Genomic DNA, 15,500 nt, shown 5'->3' with positions numbered 1-15,500 from the left:
GAGGATAAGGCGAAATTGAGTAAGACTTTAGATTCCAAATGTGGCAAATCAATTGTTGAGAGCCAAAAAGGATTCAAAAGACTTAATTGTAAATTATTCCCAACATTCAAAAACCATCCCTTTTGAAGAGTAAAGATAGTGTTTTTCCTTAGTATCAGAACGAATTCTATACACCGTAAATAAGATAATACCTTAGAATTTAAAAAGAAACAATCTTACCTTAGAATTTAAAGAAAATAAACTACATTTGAATAAATGAGGATTCAAAAAATTATCAATGTCAGCATTTTTATCCAACGTGGCTTTATTAAAGGAAAATGCTGTTAGTTAAACGGAGTTTGAGTAAACCCGATCTCTGTTCCGTTAAAAAAGGACTTTTTGAAGAAAAATTGGTAAGTTCAGGGACTTAAAGTAGTAAAAAAAAGTACAGGGACTAAATAATTAAAAAATGTGTAGTACAGGCCCCGAGATGAGTTAATCCAAAATCAAAGTCATAAGCCTCTATCAAAATTATACAGAAACAATAGTGTTAAATTTACACAGTAAATAAGATAACACCTTAGAATTTAAAAAGAAACAATCTACTCTACAAAGTATAGGAATGCAATAGACCGATCAATTGAAGTACATCCTTGGCATTAGCCAGTTCAGGCAATAGATTCTGTGAGAACTTCCATATATCATTTCCGATGAGTTAAACTGAATGTCAGATCCAAATTTCTCGAGGCAGCTAGCTGCTGCACAACGAGATTAGGACTGGTGATAGGAGTGACTTCGAGCTGGGGTTGGACAGCGCCTTGCAATTGGACATAAGTTGGCTGCCGGGACAGGAGATGCTGCAGCTCCGCTAGGAATGGAAGGAGGAGGAGATTGGTGGTGCTGCTGATTTTGATTGGTGAGGATGTACATCATAACACTGCCACTTTCGGAACCTGAAACAGGATTAGGATGAAGAGAGAATGAGCATGTGAAGTGTGTTTTCCGTGGTCGGCTTATGTTAAATATTCATGCTGTTGAGCTGATCTGGAATCCTATCCAGAACTGCATCTTAGGCTAAAACTAATCTAAAACTATGTTATGTACTAATCTGTTAAGTACCATGTTCATTCCAAATACACTACACATTTCACAGATATCACATACTAAAAACTTGCATATAACAAACAAGTTTATGAACAGCAAATCATGGTTAACTAGTACAGTTATGTATTGGTGTACTGTGTTATAACTTATAACTTATGTAAGAATGGCAATTCAATGATGATATATTCAGACATGCTAATGCAAATGTCCTTACAGCTGCAGTCTAAATATACAGTGTCGCATTAGTAATCAGCCGAAATCACATGCCAATTTAATCAAATAAATATTCCATAACAGTTGCTACATATAATACACAAACACATAAGCAGTAAAACATTGCTAAAAACAAAATAATTTGAGCACATTACTGACATTTAGATTAACACTTTTGTAAAATAGGCCTGAATGTCATTGTGAATACCGGCTCGAAACGACATCAGTTCATGGAGGGACCTCATAGCGATGGTACACCTGCATTATAGAAATGAGTTAAATGAAACGAACAGGACTGCACCATAGCCGACCATGGAAAGCACAGTTCAAGATCATTGAATACTTACATAAGTACGGGACTCGATTACACCCATCACTGAGAGTCAGGATCTTCCAATCAATAGAAATACTCCAACACTCCACCTTTGTCATATATTAAATACATAAGTCGATCTTGAAGTGTTACGATAAGGGTCAGGGTCTTTGTTCGATCCATTGACTAGAACAACCATAACCAAAGTCTGCCTCGCTGAAAAGCGGCTCCGATGATGCATCGATCATACTGTAAAAATTTGATAGCCACTCCCTTCGTGTCATTTAAGAATGAATATATCTCTCACTATTTGTCCCACTTTAGAAGTTCATTTCACGTTTTTAATGCCATTTCATATGAATTTCTTTTACCTTTATTTTTAAAATTTAAGACTACAGCTCTAAATAGAATCTAGAAGAACATTAATAGGGGTAAAAATGAGAAAATACATATGCAAAAGACTTAGATTTGATTTCTAAAGCAATTAACTAAATCAAACAAGATTTTCAAAACAGTTAAAAATAAACTCAATTTAATAAGATTATGATGCAGAAACATAGATGCAACTAATGGAAGAACATAATGACTGAACTTGGAAATTAGCTAGTCCTACAATTTATTAATAATACTACAGCTAATTCCAACTTTTAACATTAAAGCAATAAAAATAATCATGTAGGGCATTTAACAATACATGAATATAATGTTATGCCAAGCAGTCCTACTGCAACATGAAGGACAACACTAACAATTAGCAAGCTTTACTCATGTTACTATTTTAGTTGTTGAGGATAAGGGGTTTGCACTGAACCAAATTAACTGAAAAAAGTCGGTTCAGTTTTAATTAAATATAAATATTCACCAAAGTAAAATAGTGTTAAGTTTACACAGCAAATAAGATAATACCTTAGACATTAAAAAGAAACAATCTACTCTTGGTTTGTTTCACGAATGACATGACGCAACGGTTGTGTTGTATAATTTTTCCTAGATTAATATACAAATTTAAAAATATGTGGGCTTTTTATCATTTATAATGTAAGAATTAGTAATCACGTAATGGTGATTGAACTGCATGCTCACAGTTTCCGTCTATAAAAATACTTATCAAACAAAAGACAAATAAAATAGAGACCTCGATCAAGAAATATTTTCCTAGAGGCTTCCAACTGTTCGAGCCGAGTCTGAATATGGTACTTTAAAGCAGCAACATTTTGAGAACTGAAATAGAATCCATGAGAATTTATTACTATCAAATGAAACTCAAAGAAGAAAGTACATAAACATGTTTAATAATTAGTTTATTTAATTTAATCATTCAAAAAAGAACAGATAAAAAAATTGCTTCTACATTTCAAACCCAAAATAATAAAGTTTTCACAATTATTTTAAATGATGGAAACCTTTATCTTGCACTATTAGTTCATGAGTTTGGCTCAGATTCATTTGCTATGATAGAAATAAAAAACACACATGGTCTTGTTAACAATTAAGCTCTTTTATTTGTTTAAGACCTGATTTAGGTGTATTGGAGTGCCTGTAACACACCAGCGGTACTTAGCAGACAATCGAAAAGCCATTTCAGCTGCGGCTGCTGCTGCATTACTCTCTGCCATTTGAGCCTCATCCAAGCATACTCTCCACCAAAATATCCTACAGCATATGGCCACAGATGATTTTTGCATACTCAGCTTTTAAGTACTGAAACTACAAAATCTAGCCAGAATAATTATCTCGATTCTCGAATAAATCACAATAGTCTAGAACCTTTTTAATACTTTACTAGCAGTTGAGAAGCTAGCATCAGTAGATATGAAAAGACATTCATGCACCGTGTTATTATTATGCATATGATTTACCGTATAAAAAATATAGTGAAGCGCTTAGTCAGAACCAAGCAAGATACCTAAGAATTAGCGATCACGTACAAAGAATGCAAATATAAGCCAATTTCAGGGAATGCAAAAAAAGCTCTCTCTAATCAAACAATCAAATCACAAGGTTTATAATAAGAACCTCTTCTAAAGTCTCAGGAAGTGCGGATCACCTTCATGCCTATTAGAGTCATGTGATAAATCCTCTTTAAGCACATCAAATGTTGTCAGTGCGATGTCCGCATTGACAAGTTCATTAATATCTATTACAGATGAATTTTTTTTTAAACATCCCTCACACCTTCGTATACATAGGTTTCTAAAGAGCCTGGACATGTATGAGTAAGAAAACAAATTAAGATGATCAAGTCAGTACCTAATTTGATGCATTGGAAAATCACTTATAGGTATAAAATTAAACAAGTAATGACATAAAATTGAACATTCCCCACAGTAATTAATTCACAAACACATAATGTAAATGGATTCATCATCTCGACAAAGGAACAAGCAGAACATGTTCTTTAGGACTAGTTACATACAAATACTTTTAGCAAGACAATATACAAATATAAAAAGTGGACGTTTTGTTATAATTTACTCATAGAAAGGCGTTGTGGCAAATAAAGGATCACTCTCAATATCCTAAGGAATTTTAGCTCAACAAGCAACAGATAAAACATGATATCTGTACTTCAAGTTCTGAAATATGCTAGTGTAACAAATAAATAACTAGAAGTTAATACCGTGCAATTTCAGAACACCACTAGGGCAATATAGGAGCTGGACAGACAATAAGAGTGTCAATGGGAGAGTGAGTAGCTTGTATCAATTCAGAGCACATCCTACAAACAAGCTCTCCGTATCTCTAAACAAAGTTGACTCTAGTTTTATTTCTATGTTTTTGTACCAACACAATCTGCATGTTGCCAAGCATCACAAACGTCACACTGTACCCATAGTCCAGTATCTTCCCATCATCCCATGCATTATGAATGAAGATGTTATCCTCGGACTCTGACTTCCGATGAGCAAATACGCAAGCAAGCAGTTCAACAGTCTTACCAAACTCATCTCATCTCATGCAGTCACAAAAGATCAAATTCCCGATATTAAATCAGATTAAGCCCCCCCTGCAAACATAGCTGTATTTAACCTATTTCATTTCAATTAAAGATATTTATAGATCAATTATGCTTTCATTGTCACTGTTACTAAACTTTTAACATGTCAATAGGTGAAAATAGAGTATATATACTGATCCATAATTCACTGAAAAATTTGAAATCCAGTTTGAAGAATCCAAGATTATCTGCATTTAAACATTCCTAACACTTGTTCGTTAAGGACCAGTTTCCCAAAGACATTTACAGGTCTCATTTAACTTAAAAAATTATATTCCCATGGTTGATAAAATTTTGATTCTATGCAGATATGAGTAGAAGGGTATTACAAGCTCATAAGCAGGAATTTTGACAAATGGAGGACAGAGTATAGCTATGAACATACCAGCAAGAATCCCACCAAAAATATACGGCGAAGAAAAATCTGGGCACAATGAAACATTGCGACTGCAGAAAACTTATAGTAAATATAAGTAAGAGACAAAGAGCGGTTGGGAGGACGAAGGGGTTTATCTTGGGAAAGGTATGGCAACTTTGAACCATCTATCCCGAGCCAATAATTCTCAAGTTCTCCACTGTCACTCTGAGAGACCAGAACGATTAAACCACAATTTGAATTTCACAAGAAGAAGCATATAAAGTACTACAAAAATTGCAAAAACCAGAACATTGCTGGACAGGAACAAACAATAATTGAGTAAAGTTGTGGCTTTCATTGAAGAAGTAATATAACTGCAAGATTTGGGAAAGACTAGCATTTATTAATTATCAGATATAGAGATCAACCTCACTATTTTTCATACTTTACATGACAGTGCTAAATGCTAATAAGAAGTAGCTAATACAACAGGTTTTATTTATATGCCAATTTCAGGAGCTAAATATCATACCTCTGTTTATTAGCAACATCATTCCTGATCACTTGGGAAATGGAGGTCGGGAATATGAGAAATCTTATCCCACTCAGAGCCACTCTTGTTCTTGCAATTTTCCATAAGATATGGAGAACAACCATAAATACCAAGACTTCTCAATTTAGAGAGGCGTTTCACTGCTGCTGCTGTTGGTAGATTCTTCAGATTACAACATTTAGCAATAACAAGGTCCTGAAGAGAGGAAATATTGCCCAACCACTCTGGCAAAGCTTCCAATTTATCAAAACTCCATATATCCAAATACCTGAGGGAAGTGAGCCATTGAATTTGATCTGGTAGAGACTTCAGATTATGACCATATATTTCTAATCTTTCAAGACAAGCAATGTTCTGGATTGAGTTCATATAAGAGCAATCTTCTAACTTTTCTGAGAAATTTCCAACTTTCAAACGCTTCAATCCGGTGAGACTGCCTAAAATCTTCTCAGAAAAATTACTCAAACTTTTACAGTTTCTGATTTCCAAAAAAATTAGAGAATTCAATCTCCCCAAGTCTTCATGAATAGATGTAAGCCCAATACAATCACGGACTGACAATTTCTCCAACAACGTCAAGGATTGCAGCGTGCTTGGAAGACAAGTTAGTTTACTGCATCCAATCATCGTCAAACTTTGAAGACAAGTGAACGATTGGATTTCATCAAATAAATAATTCAACTGGTCACACCGTTCAACTCTCAGTTCTAAGAGGGAAAAAGGAAGACTTTGCATTGGGATCTTTGTCAAATTTGAACAGGCGTCGATTCTCAACTCTTCAAGGCAAGGAAAAACAACAACTGCCTTACTATCGCCTAGCTCTGGTGCCCTCCATTCAAATAGATTCTCTAAATTACTTAAATTGATACTTTTTAATGCAGGAAACAGCCTTTGTCCATTGCTTGTGCCACCACCACTATCAATGCCATAAAATCCATTGCCTATAATTTTTAGTTTCTTCATCCAGCTTATCTTGAGATATTTAAGATTTTGAAGATATCCGAGACTTGGGATTTGTTCACATTCACTACAGTGTTTTAATGTCAGCTTTACCAAGTTATTAAATAGTGTGGAACTACCACCTTCATCGGGAACTTGCATCATCAATACCCACGCTGGAAAATTTTCACCCAAATAAGCCTCAATCTTTATGCTCTCAATGTTTGGATGAGGCTCTAGTGCTTCCAACACTTCTTCATTGTTGCTATTTTCTATAGATCCACGAGTCCATACAAATTTCAAGGATGTTATCTTCTGCTTCTTCTTTAGATTCGTTTTCTCGGCTTCTTCTTTACCTCTCACATTCTCGAGATGGTTTAAGGTCAACTCTTCTCTTAGTTCATTTAAGCTTTCTAATTCTTGAATGCTCCCTCCCCAATTACTACCCACAACAAATAATGGCAACCTTTCAAGGCAAGTTAACCTCCCCAACCCACTCGGCATCTGCTCATCCTCAGAAAATTCAAGATTCTTCAAGCTCACTAGATTGCTCATTTTATCTCTAGGAAGCTCCTTAAGTGACCAGCATCCAAGGAATCTCAAAGTTTGCAAACCATAAAGAGTGGTGATAGATTCAGGCAACGCTTTAAGTTTAGTGTATGAGACATCGAGATATCTCAAGAGTTTACAGTCACCAACTGGAAATGGCAACTCTTCAATATCACTGCCTTTCAAGGTTAGAGTCCGCAAGTTTTTGAACTTCCACCATGACTTATCAAGGACTGTATCCTTCCGTAAAAAGACAGTGCGTAATTTTCGAGCATGAACCACACTTAAATAAAATGCATTTTGACTTTTTAAATTAATACGGCGAATGCAAGACAAATCATCTTGTGATGAAAAGTTATCTGAAGTCAATACTTCCAGCTTAGAAAGAGACATCGCAAGGTCGTGCACAATATCATGCATCTTGCAACTTACTATATTCTCAAATTCATCCCTTCCCACATCTTGAAAGAAAGAGTTACAGAGTAAGGCATTAAAGTACTTACTGCCCACATCTGCATTGCATGGCTCAACAAAACCTTCAGCCATCCAAAGCTGAATTAATTGTTCTTTTTGAAGCGAATAATCTTTATGAAAAATTGAACAGTATGCAAAGCATTGTTTCAGGTATGAAGGTAAATGATCAAAACTTAGTTTCAATATAGACTTCACATTATCCTTATGATCAGAAGCATCCAAAACTTTGTTATTGTTAATCAACAGCCAAGCTTCTTTTTTCCTCTCAAGACCACTTAATGTCCCACCTAAAACTTTTGCAGCTAAGGGTACTCCTCTACATTTTTTTGCAATCTCCTTCCCAATCACCTCCAAAGCTGAAGAAATAGGCATTTCTCCATTCGCTTTCACTCTTTCCTCGATAATGGACCAGCAATCATCATCACTCAACACATTCAAATTATGCCTAAGCTCATATGAAGACTCCACCAAAGACGCCACTTCCTCACTACGAGTGGTGACAATAATAGCATTTCCCTTACCGCGATTGGTTCTCAACAAACGCGTCTTCAAACTATCCCACCAAGTAGATACATCTTCCCATACATCATCAAGAATGAGAAGAAATTTTTTCCTCTCTAATTCCTTTTCCAGCTGTTGAAGAATGGCTTCTTTGTTAGTTAACCCACCTCTATCTCCATTAAGAGTTTGCAACATTTCTCCAAGAATTTTGTGGTCATTAGCATTATCCGAAACACAAACCCAAATCTTTACATCAAACAAATTTCCCATTACATTCTCGCAAATTGATTGAGCTAACGCGGTCTTTCCAAGACCGCCCATTCCCACAATGGGAATGACGGCAAGAACTTGTTGATCACAAGAGCTAGTCAACAAGTTAACAATTTTGGACACATCACCCTCCCTCCCAAGAATAGGGTTTTCAGGTACCGAGTCAGTAACTCGGTTAAAGTCAATCCGTGACACTATTCTTTCTCTAGTGATGACATGAAGTCCAAAAGCACTGGCGTTCTTAATCTTATCCAACAACTCATTCACATCCCTAATTTTACGAGCAAATTTTGTGCGACAACCAGCATTTTTAGTAAAACGAGTGATTTTGGAGATTGGATTAAGTTTCCGTACCGTCTTTTCGACTTTTCGACGAAGATCCTCAATGATTACCTCGTCAAGAATATCTTCAGCATCATAAGCTGCTTCTTTGAGCTGATTCAGCCAGCGATTCACACTCTTAAGGTTAAGAGTTTCCTGTTTCTCTTCAGCAACCAATAGAATATCACGAACTTCATCGACTGAGTTTTTGAGGCGATCCAGCTCATCGCCAAGGTACCGGAAAAGTTCGATCTCGCCGGCGACAAGAGCAAGGATCCGAGTGAGAGTTTGTTCCACGACGTAACTTAGAATAATCTCCGCCATTTTTGTATTCTTCTACTCAGAAAATTGACGAATACTTGAAGTGGAGACGACGTCGCCTGTAACTGCATTTGGTTTTATTTTCAGAAAGGGATTATTATAAATTTGGTGTATGAACTTATTTGAAAATAACAATTTAGTGCTTGAACTAAAATTTATTACGATCTAGTGTTTTTTTTTTTTTTTTTTTTTGCCAAAGATAACAATATATAAACATATAAGAAGAAAGGCCATCTCATGAAGATGATGAACCAATCTTAAACAAAAAAACTAAAAGTGGACTTCGCGGCTACTAATTGAGCCATCCAAATACACGTTCGTTTAACAAATTAAAATACTAATACGTAAAAATTTGCTAAACGAACGGTAACAATATAAAACGATAATATTTTAAAGGAAAATTACTTACTGATGGTAACGATTAAAGTAATATAAGTATTACCTGGAGTTTGTAGAATACGGAATTGAAATGTTGGGATCATTCATGACATGACACACCATCTCGTACCTGATCATTTAAATTAAAAAATAATATAAAAATTTAGTTCAATCTTACCTGATAGTAGAGGCGTTCCATCAATTGACGACAGAGTAAGGAGTGCTTGGTAGTCCTTTTTTAAAAATACATGTCCTAAAAAGTTACTAAAAAGTTACAAATTGGTGTTTAAACTTGCTAAAAAGTTACAAATTGGTGTTTAAATTCACTAAAAAGTTACAAATTGATGTTTAAATTTGCTAAAAGTTACAAATCAACAGGTCATCTTTAGATTATAGGTTACCACTATTAAAAAACACTATTGATAAGTATAAAAAGAAAAAATATTTTCAATTTAGTCCATTTAATGAACAACTATATAATTTTGTTTATGTGGCGCTGATGTGTGGCATATGCACATCAGCGTCACGTAGGCCATATGAGTAAAATTACGTATTTGAACGTTATTGAAACGAAGTCATGTGTGTAGCACAAATTGGATAAAATTAAAAGATTTAAATTTTTGTGAATTTTTTTTTTAAAAATTAAACCTTTTTAATCATTTAGCCAAACAATGATATTTTTTAAGTTGAAATAAAAAATATTAATATTTTTATTTTTTAAGTAAATATATGAATACAAAAAGTAAGTAAATTTTTAAAAATAATAAAATAAAACAATGAGTATTAGTTTCTTACATTTCTTGCAAACCATGCAACATCAGGCAGTAACACATCACTAGAAAGAAAGAAAGAAAAAAAGTTTAGATATAGTTAAAGAGGTACGCAATCTGTAAGATAAATTAAAAACCATACTCTAAAACATTCTTAATTCTCTTGTTCTTGATCATTCTTTAAATTTAAAAAAATTCATTTTGTATTTTAGTTTAATTCTGTATAGAGTCATATAAATTAATTCTTGTGGAAAGATCCAATTTTGAAGAAATGGGGAGGCTTTTTGTGGTGAATCTTGAAGGGAAGATCTATAGTTGTAAGCACTGTAGAACCCATCTTGCTCTTTATGAAGATATTGTTTCAAAGGTTTGTTCTTTTTTAAATTTTTTTATTTAATTTGGATTTGGATTGATTGTTCTTTATTGAATTTCTGATCTTTTTGTAATATTTTGGGTTGATTTTATATGGATTTTGTGTAATTTTTATGGGGTTGACTGTATGTTTTGATGTGTTCATGTGATGTGTAGAATTGAAGACTTGTTTGATTAAAAGAAATGAAATTTTAGTTGTGATTATGTAGAACTTTGATGAGATGGGTTGATTAATTGATTGATTTTTGAAGTTTAAATGGATCAAGATATGATCTTTGATTGATTATTGACCTTTAAATGATTATTGTCCTATGAATGATTTTTTTTCATTTTGATATAAGTTGAAAAGTGAGGATTAGATCATAGTTGATAGTTCCCTTTTCGATTAGTTGGTATTGGGGATTTTGGGTGGCTATATATGATGTTAGATGGTGTGTTCGGTTCAAATGAATTTTACAAATTTTGTAGAATTCAATTATGAATGATTGTGACTGTGTTTGATTTACTAGAAAATGAATTTATTAACTCTATTTTTAACGTTTGTTGAACTGATCGTATGTTTTTAATTATTCCTTCTCCGCTTACATGCAGTCTCTGTCTGTGAACTTCTCATCGAAGATTAAAACTCGTAGATTATATGTCTGAAGTGAAGATATATCTCTTTTAGGAAAGTTTGTACATATCTATCAGAGTACATGATTACAGTAAAGTAATTCTTTGTCGGTTTTGAACTAATTCAAAGTAATTTCTCACCATTGCACAGCTTATCCAGAGCCAAACCTGTATAAATAGTCTGATTCATGTGCATAGTTTGGCTGAGATAAACTTCAATATTAAACATGTTTATCCACTAAGAGCATTTAGTAGATGGTGTGGCTTTCATGGCAAACCTCATTGAATAAGAAATATTTTACTACTATCATTAATCGCGTCTTAATAATGTGTAGAATTGGGATGGACTGCAATCGGATAGTTTCATTGTTCAGCTTGTGTTCTGCATCATTTTATGCTCTTAAACTTATTGTTTGACTGGATGTCTGTATAGGAGTAATTATCCTCGCTCATCTTCCAACTTTTTGTTTGACTTAAAAATCTTCATTAGGCCTATGCATGTTTGTTGTTTGTGCTTGTTTGAGTGAAACAAACATCAAACCGAGAGGGATTGAGGTGAGATGTATATCAAGAAAAGCGCATAACCCGATAGCTCGAGTTTTTAGGTGAAAGATGGAGTCCAACTGTATATGTGATCCACACATGATTGTCGATGCAAGGTCATATTTCCCTGAAGTTTTTCTAGTGGTGCTCAAATTATGGCAGTAACAGGTTTGACTGAAATCTGAAGGCTTTGACAACTCGAGTATGTTCTCTCTGTTTCTCTTCCTAATGATTGCATGGTTTATCAACATCTAATTTTCGGGAAAGGTGGTTTTCTCATTGCTGGGGGAGTTGAGGCTCTTGCAGTTAAGACTAATGTGCTCCTCCTGATATACAAAGGATAGTTACACTGATAGAAGCTTTTTGTCTGAGGGAATAAGGTTTCAAGATAAGAGTTCATACATGAAGGGAATTTGCCGTTGTAACTCATGTGACTTTATCTCTCTAAATCTCAAAAGAGAGCGAGGGATCTATATATAAACACAACTAGCCTTACTTTTTATCCGACTTTATCTTACTATGTTTATCGTATGGAGTCTTTGTTTAAGTTCTGTATAGGTGACATTTGTCATACATACATCATACATTTTTATGTCATCACAAAGTGATATAGTGAAAAGGGTTTGGCTCATTGAGGAATTTGAAATGATATACTAGACATTTTCTTGTCATTTTTGGGTATTTGGAACTGAATTTCATGGTTTTGCTTTTGAAAAAAATGAAATTCTTTTTACCTTTGATGCTTTCTCGTTGTCCAACAAATGTTTTATTTGCGGGTTATTATAGGACGTAAGCATCCTGACTATGTGCTTTGACTGTGTTCTTTCATTCAGTCTTTCCAGAGCAGGCATGGGAAAGCTTATCTCTTCAACAAGGTGTAAGTTTTTCTAGATTTTGGAACCTTTTACCATAGCGTTCGTCAATTTAATTTCGATGTTACTTTTTGTTGTGCAACAACCCTTAAAAAATTTCCCATGCCAAGGTGCCAATTACTTCTTTTCCTCCCATGCCACCCGTAGGTTTACATGTGAAAACATCTTAGTAAGTGTTCAACCATGTTTGAAGATGTACAATTATCATTTGCTGTGAGTATTGAGTTTGGGCTTCCACTTTGCGAGGTCTAAGCTGCAGGTCTGGATTAATTGAGGGGCCAACTTTGTTGTTATTAGACATTAGCATGGAAGTTATTCAAATTTCCAGTCTTGGTATATAATAATTTTGATATGAATGATCAGTTTCTGTTTCCGAAAAGTAAGTCTGGTTTAAGCTTTGTTTTACATGATGTTGCACAATGGACTTGCTTGGAAGCATGATCATCATTCATTTAGTATTAAGGTGGCCATAAGGAGTTAATATTATGCCTTTGTAAAGTTGATTGATTTTTTACGAATATCTGTGCGCAAAGTAAGAAGAGACGATACATCGTCTTGTTGAAGTATTAATCTTTTGATCCCGTAGATGGCATTCTAGTCAGTATTTCTGGATAGAACAAGAATAATTCAAATGGTGAACTAGGTCGGTCATTAGTTCTCCGAACTTCGATTTAACCAACATGAGTTACAAGGCATTCTATTCTTATAATGTGGCTATTTAGCTTCAATCATCTTACCCTGTTTGACAGAGTGAATACCTTCGTCGGAGACAAAGAAGAGAGAATGATGATGACCGGATTGCATACTGTTGCTGACATTTTCTGTGTTGGATGTGGATCAATTATAGGGTGGAAATATGTAAGATTATGATGTAGAGATTAAAAATTTTAAAAGAAAAAATGGATATGAATAAGAATGATTTTTCGTTATCTATAATTATTTGGATGGTTTCTTTCAGGAAACTGCCCATGAAAAGAGCCAGAAGTACAAGGAAGGAAAATCCGTTCTTGAACGGTCAGTAGAAAATAGATACTTGGAGGAAATTCTACGTTCTAACTGTAGATTATGTGCTTTCTGCAATAAAGTTACATGCTTATAGGGTTTTACAAAAATTGAACTGCATAGAAAAAATGAAACTGGATCGAACTAAAAATATAGGTTTGGTTCGGTTTTTAAGTTATTAAGTTCATTTTTGGTTTTTGCAATTATTAAAAACCAAATCAAACCAAAAGTTTTTGCAATTATTTAATCACAACGTTTGAAAGTTTGTAAATATATACACCGATTACCCTTTTTTGGCAAATCAATATACCGATTAGAAATCATGTGAAAATTGATGACGTGGAAGGTGGATTACCGAAACGCATTGTCTTGTGCGTGAATGATGCGGCCAACTCTTCTTCCACATTGTCCATTTTCACCAGATTTTCAACCGGTGTGTCGAATTTGATATGCTTGCCAAAACGTGTATAGTTTGTGAATATATATTGACAATAACCCTATCGAAAAATACCAAGCCGAACCCTTACATGCTTGTGTGGAAGTAAAAAAGTTGAAGGGCGTATACGGTTTTGTTGTTGAGCAGGTTTAAGGTATCTGGTCCAGATGGAAGCAGTTATTGGATAAATCATGAAGCACATGTTGGTGGAAGTGATGCAGATGATGTCTAGTTAACCCTTCATTTCCAAATTGTACATTCTTTCTCCTCTGATCTCATGTCATTACTTTTAACTCTGTGAAATTGTGAAAACAAGAATCTTCATTTCGACAGCGCCACAATATCGCTGTTCGACGATATGATTTGTAGACATTGAAGTTGCTGATTCTGATGTACTTCATGTTTAAGGGTCAGTCAGTCAATGTTAAGAACCTCATTCTATTGTTCAATATTTTACTTCAATTTCAAAGTTGTTGGTATTAATATTATTATCTTTTTGTTTTCGGAATAATTTCTTAGATTGGTGCAATATAATAGAAGGCATATGGTAAAGAATTTGACAATTTGGTTGATTTGTCCATTCATAACTAAAATATTAACATATGGTCTGATTAGTATTCTTACTTCGTATCGAGTTTGAAGTTTATCGCTTTTGTAGTGAAAATACGGAAATTAGCTACTTTTTAATATTTAGCCCGCACGGCTTGTGAGACCTCTAAAAAGTAAAGGGAAAATTTTGAATCTTATTCATTTTTGGTCGCATTTAAGCTTTGAACAATGAGGTACTCAGACTGATCTATTGGCTAAATGCTGAAATGTTATTTTAATTGATAGCTCCAACTGTTTTTTAAAAATGCAAACTTTTTAGCTTAGCTTACAATTGCAGAGAAAATATGTTTGATGGTGAAGGATAAACAAGTTGAGTTGAGTTTAAAGTATGTCAAGTTTAAGCTCGAGCTCGAAGGAGCTTAATTTTGAAGCTCGAGTTCAAGCTATTCAAAGCTATTTGATTAAGCTTGATTGCTTGAATTCAATTAAAAAAAAATTCTTATCTAACGTATTTGAAATCCAATTCATTATAATATTTATAACTTAAACCAATTAAAATATTATACATCTAAATTTAGAGAGGTAAAAAGTCAATACAATAAGAAAATAATTGATTATGATGTACGTAAAAAATCCGTTTAGGCTCGCAAGTTCCAGGAGTTTTTTGTTCAATACTTGATCAAACTCAAACAGCTCAAGCTCGATTTTGAATTTTTCGACTCCAAAATAAAAATATTTTACTAGATTTAAAGAGCAAGTCAAGAGGTGGTTAATAGTGAACATTTTCCAAATCATCAGAAATTGATCATTCATGAAATTATGTGTATTTATTCTTCATGTTGGGTTTTCCAAGTTTGACATATCGTCTTGTCTTTTTACAGCATTGTTATAGACAGCATTATCCATTCACTGTACCCGCCACCATAAGTATACCTTTACTTCTCTCTTCATAACATGTTCTCTATTTCTCTCCTTCCAATACACCAAGGAGGGAGGAGGTGTGCAATAACGAAACAAATCGAATAATTTGATATTATATTAAAATACGAACCAGTATTAGCACTCAACTCGAA

The 15,500-nt window shown here is 34.1% G+C and overlaps 2 protein-coding genes across 14 annotated transcripts; one reads left to right on the top strand and one right to left on the bottom strand.

Moving 5' to 3' along the window:
• Positions 1-474: 474 nt before the first annotated feature.
• On the bottom strand, positions 475-8,944 carry LOC126662194 (disease resistance protein RGA2-like). Of its 12 annotated transcripts, none has more exons than XR_007635707.2 (9): positions 5,498-8,944; positions 4,993-5,190; positions 4,230-4,616; positions 3,626-3,811; positions 3,124-3,262; positions 2,745-2,830; positions 1,644-1,858; positions 1,456-1,554; positions 475-932 (listed from the first exon to the last, which is right to left on the bottom strand). XR_007635707.2 is itself a non-coding variant. In XM_050356092.1 (2 exons), the coding sequence occupies exon 1, from the start codon at positions 8,894-8,896 to the stop codon at positions 5,516-5,518; it is 3,381 nt and encodes a 1,126-aa protein (XP_050212049.1). In that variant the 5' UTR covers positions 8,897-8,944; the 3' UTR covers positions 2,943-3,262; positions 5,498-5,515. The 12 variants fall into 12 exon arrangements, 1 of the variants encoding a protein (XP_050212049.1); XR_007635710.2 differs by having other exon boundaries at positions 3,657-3,811; XR_007635705.2 differs by lacking the exon at positions 3,626-3,811.
• A 1,103-nt stretch (positions 8,945-10,047) lies between these two features.
• LOC126662195 (protein yippee-like) lies at positions 10,048-14,347 on the top strand. 2 transcript variants are annotated; one of them, XM_050356093.2, is made up of 6 exons: positions 10,048-10,149; positions 10,297-10,408; positions 12,402-12,445; positions 13,190-13,298; positions 13,399-13,454; positions 14,026-14,347. In XM_050356093.2, exons 2-6 carry the CDS (start codon positions 10,313-10,315, stop codon positions 14,108-14,110), a joined length of 390 nt encoding a protein of 129 aa, XP_050212050.1. In that variant the 5' UTR covers positions 10,048-10,149; positions 10,297-10,312; the 3' UTR covers positions 14,111-14,347. The 2 variants fall into 2 exon arrangements, with proteins under 2 accessions (XP_050212050.1, XP_050212051.1); XM_050356094.2 differs by having other exon boundaries at positions 10,079-10,149; positions 10,311-10,408.
• Positions 14,348-15,500: the final 1,153 nt, after the last annotated feature.

The sequence above is a fragment of the Mercurialis annua genome, linkage group LG8, assembly GCF_937616625.2.
Source record: "Mercurialis annua linkage group LG8, ddMerAnnu1.2, whole genome shotgun sequence".
Taxonomy (NCBI): Eukaryota; Viridiplantae; Streptophyta; class Magnoliopsida; order Malpighiales; family Euphorbiaceae; genus Mercurialis; species Mercurialis annua.
Note: the sequence above shows the minus strand (reverse complement) of the source record. Positions and strands in the feature narration are given on the sequence as shown.

Bases quoted from the DNA above. Each gene is read 5' to 3' on its own strand.
- LOC126662195 (XM_050356093.2), top strand. From the start codon at position 10,313: ATGGGGAGGCTTTTTGTGGTGAATCTTGAAGGGAAGATCTATAGTTGT. The intron at 10,409-12,401 runs GTTTGTTCTTTT...TCTTTCATTCAG, and splicing joins ATGAAGATATTGTTTCAAAG to TCTTTCCAGAGCAGGCATGG. The intron at 12,446-13,189 runs GTAAGTTTTTCT...CCTGTTTGACAG, and splicing joins GCTTATCTCTTCAACAAGGT to AGTGAATACCTTCGTCGGAG.
- LOC126662194 (XM_050356092.1), bottom strand. From the start codon at position 8,896: ATGGCGGAGATTATTCTAAGTTACGTCGTGGAACAAACTCTCACTCGG.